Genomic DNA, 21,420 nt, shown 5'->3' on the forward strand with positions numbered 1-21,420 from the left:
AATAAATTATTTAAAAATTACAATATTGGTTATGATTCGCTCATTACTTTCTTACCAACCCAATATAATATAACCCCTATGTTAATGTTTTAATCTCAGGGTTTAATGGAAAACTTCTGGAGTTTTCAGTTTTCATAATACAATAGCGCAGGAACTCCTAACAAAATAAAATCATACTTTAATTTGAGACAAGTCGTGATTTTATATTTAAATAAATAATCATTCCACCCAGAACAAGCAGCTTATTAAACAAACCAAACTTTATCGAAATTTTATAAGAAAAAAAAACAAGTATAAAACTACTACAGATTGATAATATTTGATTCAACCCTGTTAGGTTAGGGCTCATTTTCATTTCTATCTGTAACATACCTATCTAGTTCACCAAATGATCTTATCTTAAAAGAGTGGCTTCTTCATAGTTCTGTCGACTGTCGAACGATTCTAGACGCCAGTTCTCAGCCGGTACAAAAAGCTATTCGGATGGCGTTTCTGCACGGATTACGCACAAATCCGTCGGCGCACACGCACGTCTGATTATTATAAAACTTTCAGTGTAGCAGTGTTCATTATAGTACAATGCAAAATAAAACTGTCACACTAACGTCAATCTAGTTCATTTCGGTATATTTTTTAGTAAATAATGACCTTGCTACATTTAAAAGCTCGCGATTTCAGTATCTTTCTCAGCAACTCTCTTTTTAGGATAATCAAATAAAGGCAGAATAAAGTGGACAAATATATCACAATAGCCTTTTCACTGTGCTTTGCCTTACCATACTGATTATCACAACTTTTAAACGGCACATAACATAACATACCTAATATAATGACAAAGACAACAATAGAAACAAAACACATACTACACATACGTACTTCTTTTTATCATCTTTGTGCGTATTGTACAGATTGAGGAACAACATGATTTATTTTTCGGCGCAGACGCAGATGCGCAACTCGCGGTGTTGGAAGCGGCGCGGGCGCGGCAAGACTAGACTTTTTGCGCAGAGTTGGGTTTAATTGCCATTGTTATTGTTTCATTTTCATAAATTAGGATATTATGCCTAATTTTCTTTATGAACTATGGCTGAGCTCGAACTCATGTTAACCACCTATGGCTGCTAATCAATTGCGTTCATCGAACTTCAACTTACGTTATAATTCTAAAGATTCTGATCGCATGATTTCCTAAACAGACAGATTACGTACCCAGAAGTTATTTTTTTCAACATGGACTTACAAACGTTAAAAACAAAACAGATGAGATAAAATAAAAAGTAACAAGATCATTAATTTTACATAAAAAAGAAGTTTCAAAACGCGACATCCGGTAGTAACAGGTGTAAACTACAGGAATATGATATTCATAAAAGCCTGTCTGCTGTTTACACCAGCGTCCCGCCCGCGTCTAGAACGACTCGGAGTCGAGTCGCGGCGCCCGCGGTGACGCCGCGATGGTGTTGGTGCGCTATGAATAGTGCTCTAGAAATACGCGCTTCACACGGCCCGGTCGCGTCACCGGCCCACCCTGCCAACGTAAGGGCAAGGTAACATGTGAGTTTTGTTTTTTATTTTATTTTTGTCGGCCTAGAGGTAAGTGGGTGACTGTAGAATACCACTGAGAGCTATACAAACACTTGTGTATCTTTCTATCAACCTAGGGTACCTACCTAAATATCTAGGGTATTCCCCGCTCACATTATGGCAAAATTACAGGTTAAGGTCACGGAGCGCAACCTAACTATTTTGATTTCCTAAATGTACATAAGTGTAAATTACAATTAATACAAGTCTAACTAATTAGATAAGACACATCCTATGTATTTCGGTTAGTATGACGTGATCGAATCAGGTCACACACGTCAAAAATATTAGTGATATCCGTTACAGCATATTTTCAATAAAAGTTTGGAGCGAACATGACATTGTATGTGTTAGTCTTTACTGATATTTTTATAGTTCTTTAAACTAATAAACTATTTTTACTCAAGGTGAATCATATGATGCGTTTTCAAGTTCAAGACATCTCAGTCTATTCCAGCAAAGTTTATGCTATGGTACGCCTATAATTCGATATAAAATAGTACAGATATGTTAATAGTACTTCGGATAAAACCTTACTAAAATGATTTACGGCAGCCAATCCTTCTGTATTGCCGAAACATCAAAGAGTTAATGTTTTCATTCATTAGGAAATCTTTGCTACGAATTTTCTAACGAGGTAGTAAAGTAAATGAGGTATTGTGGCGAGACGAAGTGTTGTTATCGTAAGCGGTGGTTTTTCCTGTATTATTTTCACACTGCTAGTTTTGTTGAGAAATTGATAAACCCATGAAGACAACTAGTTTTCGTAAGATCATCCACATATAAATATCGATAGAGACATTGCACCGCCAGCGCCACCGATATGATTTATTTAGACCACGCTGTAAAAATACTAAAGATATTCTTCCGAAATAAATCAAGAAACGTGCACATGACACATTCTTAAAATACTGTACTAGTGTGATGGTGAATTATTGATCGAGTAGGTACAGGTGGTGGTGAAAAGTGGAGTGTATTATTATTTATAACAACTGCTGTTCGCATTCAATCGATGACGACACGTGTGTTTAGACGATAGGACTTTTTGTCTTAAATTGTATTTTTGGTTACTTTTACGATATTTGGTTCAGGAAATTTAGCCTTCTCTTAGTTTCTTTCTATAAGGAATATATATATAGCTATGCACATGAATAGAGATGATACCAAAGTTTAAATCGGTTTGGTATTGGTATTTCCTCTTGACTGACGACTGGAAGTGCATAATAACTAGAAACAGAATTATCTAAAAACATGGCTATAAGAAGTTCTTCGTCTGGTAAATAGGTCCATATGCAGCTTTGCGATGTAGTAATTTTACGAAAATCAGCGGGCGTAGCACACCAGTTCGATAAACTTTATCACATCGGTGCGTCTCTATCGCACTTACAAAATAGTGCGAAAAGGACTGCGTGACGTTATATCGTTTACTCGTATCACGCGACCATGCTTGCCTGCCTGGAGACAAGACGCGACGCTGAGCTTGCATCGATGCGATTAAATTCTTCTACTCATAGTGTGAACATATTGTCTGTGCGTGTTTTTTTTTTAACCTATTTGAGTGTCCCACTGCTGGGCAAAGGCCTCTCCACTGGCTATCCATGACTCCCGATTCTCCGTTTCCTCCGGCCAGTTCCTTAGAAAGGCGTCAAGATCGTTTCGCCATCTTTGTCTGGGCCTGCCCGGCCCACGCTTCTTCGTCGGCATCCACTTGGTGGCTATGTTCGCCCACCTATCCGGATGCATGCCATAGACGTGGCCGGCCCAGTCCCATTTAAGCCTGGCGGTTTTTTTGCCAACATCAGCAATGCGAGTTTTGGAGCGCAGCGTAGTGTTTCGGACTCGATCGGTCCTTTTGACACCTAGAATGCTGCGCTCCATAGCGCGTTGGCAAACCTTCAGTTTGGACTTCTGAATCTCTGTGAGTGACCATGTTTGGGCACCGTAGGTTAGGACAGGCAGAATACACATCTGCGTGTTACGTAGGAAAATGTGGAGAGGTAACTATAGTGAATATTTTCAAGTGTACTTACCCATTGTGCAGGTCTGTGCTGAGCTGATCGAGTAGAGAGTCCACGGTGGGCCGCGCGGACGCCGGGCTTGCCGCGCCGTTGGTGCGCGCGTACCCGTCTGCAACCAATACAATACGATTATTACTTGTTCAATGTGTAGGATAACCTTTGAAGAGACAGCTGTTCCAATTTCGATTACGAGTAATACATAAAAGCTTTGGCATTTGATAGCTTCAGCTATAAAGCTATCTACCTCTATCTATTTGTCGACCGGTCTAGCCTAGCGGGTAATAGTGACCCTGCCTGCTAAGCCGCGGTCCCGGGTTCGAATCCCGGCAAAGGCATTTATTTGTGTGATGAGCACAGATATTTCTTCATGAGTCAGTTATGTATATATGTATTTGTATATTATATCGTAGTCTGAGTACCCACAATACAAACCTTCTTGAGCTTACCTTGGGGCTCAGACAACCTGAGTAAAAAAAAATCCTATAATATTTAATATCTATAATATAACATATCATCGATCGATCCATTTATGCATTCACTTCCAGCTTTAAAAGGACATATGAGATCAAAACTTTTGTTGTTAAAGTAAATTTATAATATGTTTATTCCTCGCAAAGACGCATTTGCATGTTTTTGATGTATTACTTTTTAAAACATTTATGAGCCTACAGGTCTTTTATCCCTTATAATGTTTGCTACCTATGTATTTGATATATGACTGAACTTTGATGTGTTCTGAACAATAAATAAATAAATAAATAAATAAAAAAATTATAATAATTCTGCGACTAAATATTGACAATTCGCAGATTGTCTTTTACCTTGGATGGAGCTAAATGCTAAATCACTAAAGTAGTTATACCCTCCGTCCTAGATATTTATTATTATATTTGAAATCAGAACCTTGCCGTAAAAGAAAAAGGTAATATTTAGAATAAGATCAAAGGGTTTAAGGAATCATTCTGATGGATAATAGTTCTTTGCGACATTTGCTTACTGTAACTGGAAACTTCCGAATTAATTACGTCCACGAGAAATCTCCTACTGCTAAAACTGCTAAAATAATGGAACATGTGTTTTTATTTTCGTCTATTTTAACTAGGTTACATAAACACAAATGATCAATGATCGTACATACATTTTTGCAAGTACCTAATCATCAATCATAATGAAAAACAAAATAAATCATCACAATTTTCAAGACCACTTAAAAATTGTTAATTACAAAACATGTTACCGGAAACAAAAGCCAGTGTTGTAAGAGTGACGTTAGAGACCGAGAATATTAAAAAAACCGGCCAAGTGCGAGTCGGAGTCGCGCACCGAGGGTTCCGTACAAAGTTTAAAATTATTAAAAATATTGTTATTTATGATGTTACGTGATGTTACTAAAAATTTACGGTTTTCGCAATTTTTCCTTTATCTGTGCAATCTGTGTTTATCTGTGTGTAGTTATATGAGGTTGGTTCATACTAAATTTCAAGAGTCTGAGTTCATGGGAAGTACCCTGTTGGTTTTGATTCCCTTGCGAGTGTCAAAAGTTAGCGGCATAAGTTGCCGTATCTTGTGTTGGCGTTGGCTTAGAAGTTTGATATTTTTTCAGATCTCTAGGGACAGTAGACCTTAGTTTTTGACATATATTCCCGCTCGGTACCTCCACATTCCTGAGAAAAAGGATCTTAACAGACAGACAGATAAACAGACGGACGGAAAGTGATTCTATAGGAGTTCCGTTTGTTTTCTTATCGAGGTACGGAACCCTAAAAATTATGAAGGCGACAGTCAATTAGAGTTGAAACAGGTGTGCAGAGCGGTGCCAAGTTTCTTTAACTGATGGAGAGTAAACATGCTTTGTTGGGACTATTGGGGATTAAAAGAGATGGGACAGATGGTGATGGGAATTAAAATTGAGGCTAATTGGTTAATTAAGTGGGATGGCGGTGTCAGCGCTTTAGGAGAACATTCGGGTGCTTTCAATCTTAAAAATACGGGACACAGTAATAAATCTACAACTAGGACGTCATCTCATTTGTATCATTTTTATTATCATGTGATATTATGTCATCAGCCTGTTATCGTCTAATGCTGGGTAGCTTTATTTAACTAAAGCCGACTTCCAGTACGCGATACATACTCGACATGATCGGCAAAACGAAGGATATCAACATTATCAGCCTTTTCTAGATTTTTAAACTTCTGATTAACAGAAACGTCTGCAATCGATGCCACTTTTAGCCTTCACTTTTAAATTTATTTTAGGTTTAGGTTTTTAGGTGGTACAAAAGAAACGCTTCTGTGCTCGAAATGAATCGGTATTACAAGGATAACCTTAACTACCTATCGATAGGTAATAAAAATAAATGTATTGTAGATAGAGATACTGTATGGCCAAACCAACAAATTTCGCTACAAATTTACTTCGTATTCGTATGTATATATTGTCAATCGTCTCAAAGTAGTTCAATGTTAATTTAGTTCCATGGACACTTCGCTGCACTCAATTCCACAACTGAGTCACCGAATCAAACGTGTCACCCATTTTGCAGCGAAATAACATTGCATTATCACAAAATTCACTATATTAGAGATTTAATGCACGCTTTTGAAGCTCCGAGACTAATTTTCCATGACATATGTTCTCGATGAATGCGAGACGAGTCAATGTCAAACGTCTCCATTTTGCTGTCAAAATCGTGCCAGGGCTATTCCTCTTGCTTGTAATATTAACCAATATAATTAGACCTCCAGTATCATGTAAACGTAATAGTCCTCCATGCTCATGAAAAAGCTGGTTTAATAGATGAAAGTGACGGTTCAATGGGAGCTATGATATCCCAGATTTTACGCTCCTCATAGCGTAAGATTAGTGGCTAAAGGATAGTTTTTGCCCCATTAGATGATGTTCAAAGTAGACTCCTGGTTCTGCTAATAACTATGAATTATGATATTATCGAGTTATAGTAGTAGTAGTAAACCTACAATTAATAACAAAAAACACAGTAATTACAGTAAGGAACAGTACAAATGCCAACTTATCCTTTTGAGGAATTTCTTAGGAATTACTCTTCGGGAGTTATATAGGAAATAGCTAGTCACGTTTGTCTAGTTTTGGCCCGAACTGCACCTAATGGTCTTGATAAACTTTAACGTTAATTTGGGTTCTGTTGCAAAACTTGATTTCAAAAATATATAAACCATACGTTATAAATATTGTATACTTATAGTACTTATACTATACATATAATAAATAGGTACAGTCAAGTAAAAGAACATTATTTATCTATTCCATAATACAATATTTATTGATGGTCCTGTTTCATTTTCCTTTATCGCTATTGGCCGCATTGTTTTTGATCTATGTACATTCGTAGCTGTGTTGTTATAGTATTTATATATGTACGGTATATTTAGGTTTATTTTAATTCCTATTTATGTATGTTTATTAGTATTAAGATTATTTGACGTTTTCTATCACTCACTGCATCACCTACTCAAATCAGTTGTTTTTTGTGTCTTGTCTCCACTACCCAAAGGTTGTCTGGAAGAGATCGCTCTTTAGCGATAAGACCGCCTGTTGTCTACCATAGTTAATTAAAGTTATGTGATGTAATCTTGTTATATTGGTGAACAATAAAGAATATTTGTATTGTATTGTATTGTACATTTTGTAAAATAACATCTCAGTAAGAATTACTGCTGGAAATTCTTTGACTATGTAGTTTTGGGTGATCTACAAGATATTAAAGGAAAAAAAATGTATTTCTATTTTTTAGCTCCGTAGTATTGTTGTGACAGGAGTGCACCTGTTCTCGTTTGAAAATGATTGTGTAAATGTAAGGGATTAGTAGTATTATAGCTGAAAGCTTTTGTTAGAGCATACCAGTGTCATGTTTACGGTTGCTGCGGGCTCTTTAGTGGCTGTTTTAGCGGTTTTGGTTATTGATGATTGAACACAGCGGCCATAAAATGCTGTTTATTAGTGTCTTGTGGCCTTGCTAAATTCATTTTCATACATAACATCAGGCGCTACTGAATATCTCCTGATATAATAGACATTGTATATGTTCATTTATCTTATAGGTACGTTACTAGATATTTAACTACTGATGTGCCAACGGAAAATTTCCAAACTTCTGAAATTTTCACATAGGAAAACTTCGGAAACTTTCCATACTTTGTATGGACAATTGTATGGATGGAAACTTTCCATTTCATAAATTTAAATTTTCCTTATTTTGCGTGAAAGTTTCGTGAATTTTTTAAGAAATTTAAGATTTTTTAGGAAAGTTTCCGCAACTTGCACATCACTATATTTAACATTATTAGGTGGAATAAAGTTAACTAAAAGTACATTTTTTTACAAATGAATGGTCCTTACGAAGGTTTCATTTTTATGAGACTTCACGAGTATAAGTAATATGTTGTATTTTAAATATTTGCCGAGACATATACAAAGTACCTAAAATTATATCAACTTGACAGGGCATTACTTATATATCGCATTTTAACAAAAACACTTCATACCGGCAGAGTGTGAAAGTCAGCTTTCAGCACATGTAAAATCAATGTTAACACGGTTGGCACGCTCATGATCTATTTCTGAGTTGTTATTCAATAATGTTGTAGGCAACTATAGAGAAACCAGCAAAGCACAGATGTAATGGTCTTTAAGCATAGTGCTCAATAGGATCACGGAGTTTAAATGTTTTTAGTTTCACCTTTCAGAGTTGGTAGATAGTAGAATAGGTGATAATCATGTAAGCGTGTATGTTAGCCTAGTTTTCTGAAATCTTAATGCCAAATTGACCCATCGTTTTGCTCACGGGGGTTTAATAGAATGAATAGGCTAAAACCTTATTAGCGAGAGAAATGAGCACTCAAAGGTTATGACAGATGGCGCCACCCTATTAGTCCATTGCTCTTGCATTGCACAGATATATAATTTCATACGTGACAGCGAGAAGATGATATGTTTTTTCTTTCTCTCACATATGAATGATAGTGAACATGCCTAGACACTTGCACAGGCGTCGCCTGGCGGGATAAAATGTCAGTGTGCCTCCTCATTGACGGCTGATCAACGTCACTTATTTCTGAACAATAAAAAAAAATCTTTAAAAGTGATAGCATAGAAATAATCTCTTGGGGTAGGGCAGTCCCCGAATGTACCCCGGGAACCCGAATAGTACCGGGCGGAATAGTGTCTGGGTAGTCAGGAGTGCGTGTGGTTCGTGGTGCCAACACAAAAGGTGTCGAGGTGTCGTTCTGGTGGTGGTGATATGGTTGCCAAAGCATTGGTTGTGTGTAATCAGGCTTCAATGACAAACGTAGGTTATGTTCAACATGCAGTCGGTCTCTTATCATACTCGCCCGCTAAAGTTCGGGTTCAAATTATATTGGAATTCAGGACAGGACAATGTTTGGTGAACTGCGCGGAAGCAGCGACCTTGCGCGAACTTCAGTGTCGTTATAAATACGAAATTTCAGTTTTAATGGGGGGTGCTGTCACATCAGCGTGATAGGATAAATTATTACGCAGGTGGTGATTTCATTATTACAAAGTATATAATATGTGGCTTTACTTTGCACTTTGTATGTGACACAGATATAATGGCAGGTGATGCTGTCACTGTACCATGCAGTAAGAAGAATTATATTTGCGCTGAGGTTTTCATTAGGTAATAACTGCAACATAGCAAACATAGTGCAATGTTGCAGTGGCAGTGGCATCATATCACCAATCTTCTCTGCACTTCGTTTTTGATAGATAACTGACGTTATGTGAACTTGTCTAAGCATGAGAAGATGAAATATACGCAAGTGTTGATGTCCTCATTATTATTTACAATGTTAGTGTTGAAGAGGCAAGATCACTATTTCCTCTATGCACGACGCACTTGACACAAATTTCCCGCAGGTAAGTAATGTTATAATGACAATGCCAAATTAGCACGGTAGGAGGAATTATACATAGATAGGTCGTGTAACAATATGATTGTGAGGTGAGACGTTATATATGCAAGAAGTAACCGTATAGAGTCTATGCGGGAACAGAAGAGTCGTCAAATGTCTCAAATGTTTAGGATCCAATTCTAGCACTATTCTCGTTTTGAAAAGATTTTATTAGAATAACATAATTCCGCTTGTTAGTAGAAAGTTGGTTCTTTTAAAAAAGGTCTTCTCTATAAATAGATGTCAAATTTAAAGGCAGTCCCATAAATTAAACTTATAAATAGGTTACGAACTCATATTATCTTTTACTGGGTGTAACTCGACATGTACAAATGTATGATTGCTTCAACTATAACCAGGATACAGATCCAAGATCAAAAGCTAATACTATTCGCATATCTCTGTTTACTTATACTCTGTGTACCTATGTCTGTGTAATTATGCTCTTTCATTAAATAGTAACCTTTATTTCATATGAAACACTGGTGTTTTTGCATTAGCTAGTTGGTTGCTAATTTTTAGGGTTCCGTAGCCAAAATGGCAAAAACGGAACCCTTATAGTTTCGTCATGTCCGTCTGTCCGTCTGTCCGTCTGTCCGTCTGTCCGTCTGTCACAGCCGATTTACTCGGAAACTATAAGTACTACAGTGATGAAATTTGATGGGAATATGTGTTGTATGAACCGCTACAAAATTATGACACTAAATAGTAAAAAAAAGAATTGGGGTGGGGCCCCCATACATGTAACTGAGGGATGAAAATTTTTTTTTCGATGTACATACCCGTGTGGGGTATCAATGGAAAGGTCTTTTAAAATGATATAAAGTTTTCTAAAAAACATTTTTCTTAAAGTGAACGGTTTTTGAGATATCAGCTCTCAAAGTCGTAAAAAGTATGTCCCCCCCCCTCTATTTTTATAACTACGGGGTATAAAATTCTAAAAAAAATAGAGGTGATGCATGCTAATTAACTCTTTCAACGATTTTTGGTTTGATCAAAGTATCTCTTATAGTTTTTGAGATAGGTTGATTTAACTGTAATTTTGGCAGGTGTATAAATTGACATAATAAGTTTATTATATTTGCTGCTACGGAACCCTTTGTGCGCGAGCCCGACTCGCACTTGGCCGGTTTTTTTTATTTGTATTTAAGAAGATATTTTGAATGCACTGAATCTCGGAATACCGTGATTTATGTCTAGTCGTTTATATTCGGGCGTAGTATTAATTTTACTCGAGATACAGAGCTTACATTAAAATTAGAGATGAAACGTGTTTGTCCATGCGATACATTAAGTACAAAAACAGCAAAATATTGTTTTTGTAATAAATAAGGAGTACGGTCAACCAAATTTAATCCTAGGCCACTCTAGAACCCTGTCGCATTGACCTATTGACACCATGTTCTGTTTGCCATAAAAATCACATTGACGTTTATTGTGTAAAGGTTCTACAGTTGCCTAGGATTGAAATTGTTTGACCGTACGAGTATGTTCGGGTTTTACCACCTAAATAATTAAACAACTTCCCGACGATTGGACTCAATTTTGACAATTTTGATATACGAACTTAATATATAATTAGGTATATTATCGCAAAACACGGAAATGGTTTTTAAGTATTGAAAAACAGCCAGCTTCGGGCACTTGGAGCTTGGAGCCCTTGCGGTTGCGGATTAATGATATTTATTTCAGTTTATTGAAAAACATTTCAGTTCTGTTTTGACATTGGTAGGATGATCTTTTCAAATAGATAAATGGGCAATGCCGATATTAATATCCATACCGTAACATCCCTAGCTAAAATGAAATAGGACAAACAAACTGAAAGTGATTGGCAGGAAAGATGTATTGACTTAGTTCACTGATGTTATTTCAGATCGCCCATCCGGTCATGAGGATATTGAAAACATATTTACATGTTGATATGTATTTACATTATTTAATGCTGGGTAAACTAAAATGATTTTCCTTCCGCGATAACAGCGAATTAAGGGATTGATGATAATTTCTAATAATTATTTTACGGGAGCATGGATTTGAGAAATTATTTTTTGGAAAACTTATTATTAATTTAAGACAGCCATATAAGGCCAGAACTGGGCAAGTCTATTACAAATTTACAATTTTAAACCTGTTAGGCGTTGGACTGATTTTATTTTCTTGGTGTAAGGTGTTCATGTGCTACAAAGCAGTTAGGTACCGTAAGTAAGCTGCTTTTGCCAAGTCAGAATAGCTGCAAGCACTAACCTCGTTCACTAGTGGGAGTCTTGTCACTATAGCTGCCATATCTCGCGTTGCTCAGGTCATCCAGTAGGGTGTCCAACTCGGACAGGTTCCCCCGATCTCGCGGGGTCCTGCCCTAGCAGGACTATCCCGAGGAATGTGGCCACCAAACAAAGTTGCTATAGTACGCTGTAGCTACAAGCACTAACCTCGTTCACTGGTGGGAGTCTTGTCACTATAGCTGCCGTATCTCGCGTTGCTCAGGTCATCCAGTAGGGTGTCCAACTCGGACAGGTTCCCCCGATCTCGCGGGGTCCTGCCCTAGCAGGACTATTCCGAGGAATGTGGCCACCAAACAAAGTTGCTATAGTACGCTGTAGCTACAAGCACTAACCTCGTTCACTGGTGGGAGTCTTGTCACCATAGCTGCCATATCTAGCGTTGCTCAGGTCATCCAGTAGGGTGTCCAACTCGGGCAAGTTCCCGCGATCTCGCGTGGTCCTGCCCTAGCAGGACTATTCCGAGGAATGTGGCCACCAAACAAAGTTGCTATTGTACGCTGTAGCTACAAGCACTAACCTCGTTCACTGGTGGGAGTCTTGTCACCATAGCTGCCGTATCTCGCGTTGCTCAGGTCATCCAGTAGGGTGTCCAACTCGGACAGGTTCCCGCGGCCTCCGGTCGTCCGGCCATAGCCGGAGTGTCCCGTGGAGTACGGCGTGTGGCCACCGTAGCCCGAGGTACTGTTGGTGTAAGCTGCTTTTGTCAAGTCAGAATAGCTACAAGCACTAACCTCGTTCACTAGTGGGAGTCTTGTCACCATAGCTGCCATATCTCGCGTTGCTCAGGTCATCCAGTAGGGTGTCCAACTCGGACAGGTTCCCGCGGCCTCCCGTCGTCCGGCCATAGCCGGAGTGTCCCGTGGAGTACGGCGTGTGGCCACCGTAGCCCGAGGTACTGTTGGTGTAAGCTGCTTTTGTCAAGTCAGAATAGCTACAAGCACTAACCTCGTTCACTAGTGGGAGTCTTGTCACCATAGCTGCCATATCTCGCGTTGCTCAGGTCATCCAGTAGGGTGTCCAACTCGGACAGGTTCCCGCGGCCTCCCGTCGTCCGGCCATAGCCGGAGTGTCCCGTGGAGTACGGCGTGTGGCCACCGTAGCCCGAGGCACTGTTGGTGTATTTCACTGGGATGACCTTTTCTAGTGAGCCCGTGTTCTGGTATGTGGGCTGTGGACAAGATACATATTGTTAGACTTTTTTGATGTAGCTGAAAGAATGGATAAATGAAATTTCTTTTCCTTAAAATATATTTTTTTTTAGCCAACTGTCCCTAAACCAACTCTGTTCACGATAGGCATAGTCTAGATATACAATATGGCAAATAGAATGTGCGATGAAACGAATAAAAATAAATTTGTATATCGTGTGGAATCCTACACGTAATTTACTAGTTTATAATGGTAGCTGTGCAACTAACTATGCTATGGCATTTTTGCGTTTTCGCCTGTGACTTAATTACATACCTTATGTTCGGACTAAAACAGCTACAAGCGTGAAACGATTCATAAAAAATGTGTGCAGCATACCTCAGTGAGACAAATAAAATGATATCATACATTTTTGTATTACACTTCTCTGCCATCCAATATTAAATTCTAGTCATTTCGTCTGTCTCTTTAAAATATGCAGTACGATGTGCGCTTTTTCGAATACGCGAAAACTATTTTTTACGTTTTCCTGTTCAGTGCTACAAGCGTTGTACCTACCTACAGAAGACTTGGCGCTACTGACGTCACACGAGCGAATTGGTAAACTCCTGCGCACAACAACTATCGATCGAAAATTATGAGCCGAATATTCAGGGGGCTATTCAGAAAACTGCTGTAAGATTCTACTGAAAAAATAACTCTTAACTGCATAAAACATTCACATTATACACGATATTCAATATACGTAGGTGCCTATCTAACATAATGAGTCCATTACATAAAATAAATAATGCCGTAAGACAATATATTTAAATGGTTCCAATAATACTTCGTGATTGTGTATTCAACTATTCATCGATAAATATTGAATCGTCAACACAGCGCCATCTGTACAACTAGTCTAGTATTTCTTGGAAACTCTCCAAGGAGGAGAGGAGTGAATCGGCCCTCACAAAATATGAAATTGTATATTTCTCTTCATGCGGACGTTATAGTTCATTCTACCACTTCTAGAGGGCGTTGCGTTACAAAACAGACAGGCATACATTTTGAAGATGAAAATATGTACATATATTTAAAAAAAAATGTATGTACCTAAGTAATTTAAAGTAGATTTGTTACTAACTTTGTAGCATCCTAATAATAAGTCAAAATTAGCGTAGCATTTTAAGATTCACTTTGACAAAAATTAATGACTGCATGTGCCTAACCTAATCTGTGTGAGATAATTTTTGGCATAGACTATTACGCTTTCCTTAAACCATTTGTATTCACAAGATGAAATCACAGTTTGACGTCAGCAGTAATTTTGCTTGATAACTAGGTCAAGGGTACGGCTAAAAATATCATCTTACCAACTCAGGATTTCTTTGAAAGTGACACAGAGTAGGTATTCCCCAGAACGTAAACACGATCCTAATGCGCTTAGTATTAGTTTCCAAGGCCTACAAACCACACTTGACTAGCTAAGTTCAATGATGACAATACATTGTTCTAAGGAAATAGATCAATAATAGTTGTCTAGTTTGTTGTACCACTCATTAATTATTATTAGTATTCGCCAGTATTAAAATGAAATAAATGAAAACTGTATGACTGCAGGAATTACTTAAGTATTGATTTTGAAGGAGCTGGATGAACAAATCAAAATACAGTTTGGACCGGCGTAATATATCTCTAATTTACAATATTGACATCATTTTCGTTATTACGCACACAGATTGTTCTACATTTTCCTTGAAAACATCGGTGGTTTAGGTGTCGTCAGCAAGAACATCTGTATTTCGATGACTAATATTTACGAGACGATCCAGTCAGATGGGCATTGTTTACAGTTTAAACGCATGTCACGTATGCATTTCAATGTAGCGTCGAACAATTGGCAGACTTGCAAAAATTACCAAAACGTGTGGAACGTCGTATGGGAGTTAGTTACACCTTTAAACGTTACCTAATACCTATGGATTTTTCTGATTTTTAACCATTTTCGAAGAGGCAAGCTTCGGCCGTCTGGAGAACTAGTTCTGCCTCCAAGAGAGGCTGTGCAACAGTAAAAGAGTCTAGGGAGCCAATAATTAGTGATAACATATCGAGCTAGATTTATTGTAATCCGTATTCCTCGAACCACTCGGCCTCCTGGCGAGGCTGTCCAATTGTAAAACAGTCTAAAGGAGCCAATAGTGATAACTTACAGAGTTAGATTTATTGTAATCCGTATTCCTTGATCCATTCAGGATTGAGCCGTATCCTGTTGATGTAGGTGAGCTCAAGCTGCCTCCAGGTGAACTCTTGCCTCCAGGAGAGCTCGTTAGGACTTCAAGGGAGGCTTTGCGACCGTAAAAGAGTTTAAAGGGGCCAATAGTGATAACTTACCGAGCTAGATTTATTGTAATCCGTATTCCTGGAGCCATTCAGGATTGAGCCGTATCCCGTGGAAGTAGGTGAGCTCAAGCTGCCCCCAGGTGAACTCCTGCCCCCCGGAGAGCTCGTCCGGCCTCCAGGGGAGGCGGTGCGGGCGCCGGGCGAGGCGGTGCGGCCGCCGGGAGACCCGGTGCGGCCCGGGCTGCCCACGCGGGCGCCGGGGTTGATCGAATTCTGGAGGTCGGCGAGGAGCGCATCTGTGGACAAGGGATTTAATGGTCAGTTTTATGAAATAGTTAAAATAAGATATAATTAGTCGTCCCAAAAAGGACACAATAAATATCACTTATAGTATTTGCAACGACAAGAACTACGATTTTCCATAGATTTAATTTGGAAATCATCATAAAAGAACATTCAGAAACAATTCGCATCGAGGTTTCGCCGACTCTGTAATACTTTTGATTGAAACATCGTTACACTGATAAACCAGGACATCCATCCTATCATCCTCTGAAAGTGAGAAGTCGTCTGGTCTAATACTCTGCCATATAATGACAGCTGCTAAGTTAATACGAGTATCTAGAACTTAACCCCAGAAATTGTTGCAAATTCCTTTTAAATGTATGATTCTATTGTTAGATTAGCGTGCAAGGTAGACTATTACATTGTTTATTCTATTATATTTCTACAGCAGACTAAACTAACTCAGATTAACTTGTTTACAAGCTATCGGAATTATAAACTACCTGAATACCAACATATTTCTGTTAGGTATATTATAAGAACAGAGAGCAGCACTATCATATAAGAGCAAAACAGATTACTGAAGAAAATTTCATACCTATTAGGATACATTTAAAACGACGTGATGTGCAAAGAGCGCTTAATATTGTATCATATAATAATATCATGGTTTTTGCCATTTATTTATTGTAAATTCGTATTTCTCATTTAAAATACATATAACACTTCATATATTTAGAATTTTAAATAATAGTTATATTAGAATACCACATTTGTCTCTCATTTTCCGCATTTATGGCTGGCTATTAAATGTCCTAAAACATTTGACCAAATATGGTATTTTAACTGTTTACCGCATGTAAAGAGGATATCTAATTTAATTTTCGTGATAAATTGGATAGTGAAATTAGTGACTCTCTGAATGAAAGGCCAGGGACTCTTGCGTATGCGCACAACAAATCCATCATTCTATCACTTCTGTCAACAATAATATAGTTCCTGTCCTTTCTCTTCTGCGCCTTAACACAGCTATATAAAGATTAAGTTGGAATAAACTAGTTTAATCAACAAGTAAGATATGTACTTAAGTAATTGGAATTTGCCGGCTTATATAAATAGTCTGGTGGCCGGGTGATGTCATGTAAGTAAACGTAAACGAGGGTCTTTTATTGATAACTATAAGTATTTTTTCCCCTCACTAGCTCGGAAACACGTGTTTTGTCCTTTAATACCAGCGGGTAAAAACGCATTTTATCCACTAGTGGGTAAAGTAATTTGACCTTGAATAAAGTCAAATTAACTGCTTTAAAATTGATAAAATTTGTTGAATCTAGTAATAAAGATGATTTACCACCTGTTGAACTACTCAAAAGCAGTGATAAACGCATTTTTTGCGTTGTAGTTTCCTCGCTATAGTGAGGGGAAAAGTTTTGTGTTACACTCGGGTGCAAATGTATTTTCCTTCTCGTGTGTTATAATTCCACACTCGGCGTTAAAATACAACTTTGCCCCCTTGTATAACAAATAACTATTTGTCATTAGCCGGCTTAATGACTGACAATTTAACGTCTGCATCGAATGCTAACGTTGGTTATTAAATGCATAACAAAATAAACTTTAGTTTTCATTAAAATCACAAACAAATTTTATTCTGTACAATGATTAGGTATTACAAATGCATTCAAGAATTTACGCTTCAAAAATAGGACCTCTCAAAAATCGTAAATAAAATAAACATTCAGAAACTAGCAAAGAATCTCTTCAAATGTATTTTATGATCAAGTTAATAGCTCAGATTTGCTTATGTTTCTGTTTTCTCGGTCCCTAGCAACAATGTTGTGTACAAAACAGTAGGCACATTGTTTAACCTCATAACTCTCATAAGAGGCAGGAAACATTTGGGCAGTCGATTTTTTCTCAAGAACAGTGGCTCTTTGAAACTAGTGAGAGACCGAGCGCTATTAAAATTGATGGTTGAATAATGAATATTAACACAATGTGTGTTTCACGAATTTCAGAGTGTGAAATGGTTAAAAGTAATGAGGCCGACACTATGTATGTGTCGTTTTATGTCTAAGGATTAAAGAATCCACATTCCTCATTTTTCATGTGCAAAACGGTATTTTTTTCAGAATTTACGAGTATAGGTATTTCAAATCAAGCGGGAACACTGAACAGGCAACTTCTGGGCGAGCTCACTCTATCGTAGGCCACGTTTTTGCCTTTGGCTAGTCTGTGGCCAAGAGTAAGCCCATTTATAATAATAATAAAAAATCAAATGGATAGAATATTATTGCAATTCAAGCATGGTGCTTCTGTGTCCAGTAGGTAACACTGGAGATAAGTTTTCTTAGAAATACTGTTGGTAATTAAGGTCAGATTACATAAAAAGTATTTGGACGTCTTAGATTTCGTTGTCACGTTAAAATTTAAGAGTTAATCTTAAGCTTACATCCTGTATGTAGAATACTTTAGTAAAGAATATCGTAGAGATCTCAATAAAACTAGGCAAAATTGTAAAACATGTTTATAATATGTATGAAGTAATCAATGTCGTTCAAAGGTAACAACGTTATCAGAAACATAGCAGTCATGCCTTTATGTATAAAGATCATTATCCAAGTCAAGGAGGTTAAGTTTATCAATGGCTATAAATTATGCTTTTTAACTGCTACCTAATACTACTAGTTTCTAGGTTACTACAAAAACTATGAGTACTTATAGTACATCTACAGATTTGAACATGGAACATGTCCAGTAAATTTATGTTAAATTTAATTTATTGGGAGGGAAATATATAATAGAGAACTACTATTGACTTAAGCTACGTGTGTAAGGTCAAGTATGAAATTAACATTTCCTGTCATATGCTGTCATGCAATTGCCTTCAAAAGTTATATTGGTGATCTACTGAATGTGACATTGTAGAAAGCTTATACTGGTAGTAAGCTTTAATAATGAACATATTACTTTTTCAATTTAAATAAATATACCTACTGACATAACGCGATTGCTAGTTTATAAATTTGTATCATAATACATAGTGTAATAGTACCTATATGTATGTAACCGAGATGCAACTAAAATGCCTTCTGCTCAAATTCTGCCTTTCTATGTGGCAGATGTGGCCACTGTGGCCCAAAATATGAAATTTCACATTCGCACAAATCATAACACATTTAAATCCTCGGTCGTCCTCGAAAACGAGTTCTTTTCAGTGGGTTCAACGCCTTCGGAATGGCTCCAAACGAATAACTTATCAGCGGCTATTTAAACATCGCATCAAGAGTGAGCACATTGTCCCTTATCGGGATTAATAGTGCTTCAGATAAGAACAACTACTTAAAAGATGTCTCCTTATAAAAGAACCTATTTAAAAAGAGTCTCAGGCAATTGGCTTCATAGACTTCAATTGTTTTTCAATTCAATTAGGTACACAGTATCTCCACTTTGTCATGTTCAACAAACGACTCCTTTCAATGGAACCTTGTCTTTAATTGGGTCACGCGCGACAGGAATACATTACAACAATAGGACTTGAAATAGAAATAACACCATACCTAGACCATCGCACGCTTCAAAAACTTCAGCATAATCCGATTGTGGCACTAAATTCTTATGGGTTTTTAATATTTTCCCGTAAATATCATCGTTCACCGTATAGTGTGTGTTGGACATTTTCGCACTCCAAGGATTCACAGGACACTGGCTTAAAAAAAAGGCAAATCGCATCCGAAGGGCAAGGGTTCTAAATTTAAAGATCTCCTCGATGTGGTGCGCGGGCGACCGTGTTATGGACTAATGCAGTACTGATTCACCGCAGCAAAAATCGCTCGGCTAACACATTGTTCACATAAACATTTGTAGAGTTCGAGCGACTCATCCGGTGAACTGTGAGCGCTAAATGGTCACTAGGACTGTTATGGTGTGTTCTCTGTGGCATAAGTTACCGGTTTGTTTTATTGATATGTGCGTAATGGTTTACGTTCATTGATGTCAAGGTTTTTTTTGAGGATATGTTATTTCCTCATAGAATGGAAATACATACAGAGCGGAACTGGTGGTTCATCGAAAAATGCATATATTTATATGTAAGTGTTAAAATTTTGATTCAGACCTCTCCTCTTTTCTCTATTCGATTTTGTCACTTGTTGTTATCTACCATTCAGTACAATACCAATCCCCTGGTTCCCATACAGCAGTCATATTGGGCCACCTTTCACAGTGCAAATACCCAGTCCCACTTAAACAAAACATTCCTAAAATATGAAGTTAGTTAACCTCAGAAATTGGCACGTCTAATCTAGTAGTAAATAAAGCAACCTAGTAAATCGCTTTCCGCTGAGAGATTGCACTGATCAATGAACGCTGACGCCAGCAATGAAGACGTCGTCACTTCGTTTCGTTCCCATCGCTTGCATAAGTTTAGTTGACTCGAGGATTTTAACAACCAATCTTCTCATGAACCAAAGATAGACACTATATTTATACCTGAGATCTAATTATGCTGGACTGAATAGAGGCTAATAGTAGCTTGTGTTGGTCAAGCGGTTGGATTGGTGAAGAGGTGACGCGTGGATCGAGGAATGCGCGTGCGTCTCGCCGGGAAAGAGACGGCTGATTACGATGAAATTTGCATTACGATTTGAATAGACATAGGTACCGTAAGTATTTGCGATTCTTTTGTAAATTTGCTACTTGAGTCGTATATGGCATAATTACGTGCGTATCGGAGCACGGGCGTTAACATTCCTCATTACTACAGTGTATTTAAAGCTACATGGCTTAAAACAGTACATTATAAAATTTTCATAAAGTTAACATTAAATGTAAGTAAACAACATGCACAAAATTTCCCTATTACACTAAGATACGCTAAGGAAAGTGCAAAGTAATCGTGAACATGAACATTCAACAATAAGACACGCCTGGAGAAAACTTCCAAGCAAAGGCTGATACAAATCTTGCTACATGAGAAATAGTAGGCGCTACATTATGTAGAGACTACACTACAGTAACACTGATTCATTCACGCACTCATTTTAATGAGTCGCAAACAACACTGAAAGCAGTAATAGGTATCTATTACTCGGATTATTTAGATGTCCAATTTTTAAGAGTTGCTGTATAACTTAATATTGGGTTGGTAAGAAAGTAATGAGCGAATCATAACCAATATTGTAATTTTTATTTAATTTATTATTTTAATCATTTATCAAAAATATAACGGCCTTCGTTATCTACTACTTGTCTCCATCGTTCTGGTAAAAAATGAATAGCATCGGCGAAGAAGTTCTTAGGTTTAGATTCAAAAAACTCAGCTATGTACTGTCGTAGATGGGCTTGATCATCGAACTTTTTTTCATTCAAGGCATTGCTTAGCGATCTGAACAATGCGTAATCCGTAGGTGCCAAGTCTGGAGAGTACGGTGGATGAGGTATCACTTTCCAACCTAGCTCCAATAGCTTTAGCCGAGTCACTTTTGCAATGTGTGGGCGAGCATTGTCGTGTAAGAAAAAAACTTTAGCATGCTGTGGACGATTCTGACAGATTTTTTGGTTTAAATTTTCAAGCTGATTACAGTACACTGATGCGGTAACAGTCATTCCACTTGGTAGGAGTTCCCAGTGAATAATACCATGAATATCCCACCAAACGGACAGCATAACTTTTTCGGGTGAGGCTCTGTTTTTGGTGCCTCTATTCCTTTTTCGTTTGGAGCTAGCCACTGACGTTTGCGTGTGTGATTTATATATAAGACCCATTTTTCATCTCCAGTGATAAGATGGTCCAACCAGTTGAATGCGCGGCGAAAAGACAGAAG

At 37.7% G+C, this 21,420-nt stretch overlaps 1 protein-coding gene across 6 annotated transcripts in view; it reads right to left on the reverse strand.

Annotated features, from left to right (window-relative positions):
- LOC125228409 (paxillin) overlaps window positions 1-21,420 on the reverse strand; it is a 139,442-nt gene that overhangs the window by 18,094 nt on the left and 99,928 nt on the right. For 4 of the 6 annotated variants that reach the window (XM_048132976.1, XM_048132975.1, XM_048132977.1 and 1 more), the window contains exons 2-4: window positions 15,362-15,606; window positions 12,785-13,007; window positions 3,615-3,711 (exon numbers count right to left, since the gene is read on the reverse strand). In XM_048132976.1, coding sequence (XP_047988933.1) covers window positions 3,615-3,711; window positions 12,785-13,007; window positions 15,362-15,606 — 565 coding nt within the window. Of the gene's footprint in view, window positions 1-3,614; window positions 3,712-12,784; window positions 13,008-15,361; window positions 15,607-19,155; window positions 19,303-21,420 lie in introns of those variants that run through there. The other 2 variants (XM_048132973.1, XM_048132978.1) reach the window with 2 other exon arrangements.

The sequence above is a fragment of the Leguminivora glycinivorella genome, chromosome 7 (genome assembly GCF_023078275.1).
Source record: "Leguminivora glycinivorella isolate SPB_JAAS2020 chromosome 7, LegGlyc_1.1, whole genome shotgun sequence".
NCBI classification, from domain to species: Eukaryota; Metazoa; Arthropoda; class Insecta; order Lepidoptera; family Tortricidae; genus Leguminivora; species Leguminivora glycinivorella.